General features: G+C 56.3%; 1 protein-coding gene across 1 annotated transcript in view; it reads left to right on the forward strand.

Moving 5' to 3' along the window:
• The first annotated feature begins 217 nt into the window (after nt 1-217).
• The window catches only part of SOX13 (SRY-box 13), a 14071-nt gene continuing 13033 nt past the window's right edge, over nt 218-1255 (forward strand). Inside the window, exons 1-2 of the mRNA XM_008071868.2 lie at nt 218-415; nt 509-567. Of these exons, the coding sequence (XP_008070059.1) occupies nt 218-415; nt 509-567 (257 nt within the window). The remainder of the gene's footprint in view (nt 416-508; nt 568-1255) is intronic.

Raw genomic sequence — 1255 nt, forward strand, 5'->3', positions numbered from 1 at the left:
AACTCAAAAACAAAACAAAACAGAACAAAAAAGCACAAAGGACATAAGAGCTTTTGCTGACTTTTCTGTGGGTGTCAAAGTCGGTTTGCATTTTGTGTAAGTGTGCCCGTTTGAGGCAGGGGAGCAGATGGTGGGGTCATTGCCTGTGGGCAAGAGGTGGAGTTCACGACTGGGCTGTGAGACTCACTTCCACCCACTCTGTCCCTTCTCTTTCAGGATGTCCATGAGGAGCCCCGTCTCTGCCCAGCTGGCCCTGGATGGTGTTGGCACCATGGTGAACTGCACCATCAAGTCAGAGGAGAAGAAGGAACCTTGCCACGAAGCCCCCCAGGGCCCAGCCACTGCAGCTGAACCCCAGCCTGGAGACCCAGCCCGGGCCCCCCAGGATGGTGCTGATCCCCAAGCTCCCGCCCAGGTAACCAGCACTTTGCCAGGGCTTCCCAGGTCAGTGTCCCTGCTCTGCCTCTGCAGCCTCACACCCACACACTGTGCCTGGCCTCTCCCCTAGCCTGTGTGGGCCCACAACCCTAGCTGGCAGCTGGTGCAGACAGAAATGATGCTCTCGGAGTGAGACGCTGGATGGGGGGGGTGGCCAAGTTTAGTCCTAGGCTAGAAGCCAGGTCACCTGTCAGAGTGAGGCCTGGACACACACCTGCATTCGCTCATTCACCCCCTAGTGACTCTTCCTTGTGTGTGAGCCCAGCCTTGCTCCTGAGGACAGTGGGGGAGGTGGGCTGCACGTGTGTAAAGTCTGGCTTAGAAGTGGCCTAGTAGCTTTTTCAAGTGGTTTGAGAAAATCAGTTGTGTGACCCAAGCAAGAGGTAGTAAATCACTGCTAAAGATGATTTAACAGTGAGGGAATTGAACTGCACGATCAGCATGGAGTCTGATGGGGGGGGAGAGAGAGAGAGAGAGAGAGAGAGAGAGAGAGAGAGAGAGAGAGAGAGTCAGTGGTGATCAAGGAAGACTTTAGAAATGGGGCCTTGCTGGGCTCGGTGGCTCAACCTATAATCCCAGCACTTTGGGAGGCTGAGGTGGGAGGATTGCCTGAGCCCACGGATTCGAGACCCGCCTGGGCAGCTTGGTGAGACCTCATCTCTACAATAAGTCAAGAATTAGCCGGGCGTGGTAGCACACGCTGGTAGTTCCAGCTACTTGGAAGGCTGAGCGGAAGGATCACCGGAGTCCAGCAGGTCGAGGCTGCGGTGGCCGGGAGCGGCCACTGCACTCCAGTCTGGGCGACAGAGTGAGACTC

The sequence above is a fragment of the Carlito syrichta genome, unplaced genomic scaffold (genome assembly GCF_000164805.1).
Source record: "Carlito syrichta isolate Samal-C Ts95f unplaced genomic scaffold, Tarsius_syrichta-2.0.1 Scaffold314770, whole genome shotgun sequence".
Classification (NCBI taxonomy): domain Eukaryota; kingdom Metazoa; phylum Chordata; class Mammalia; order Primates; family Tarsiidae; genus Carlito; species Carlito syrichta.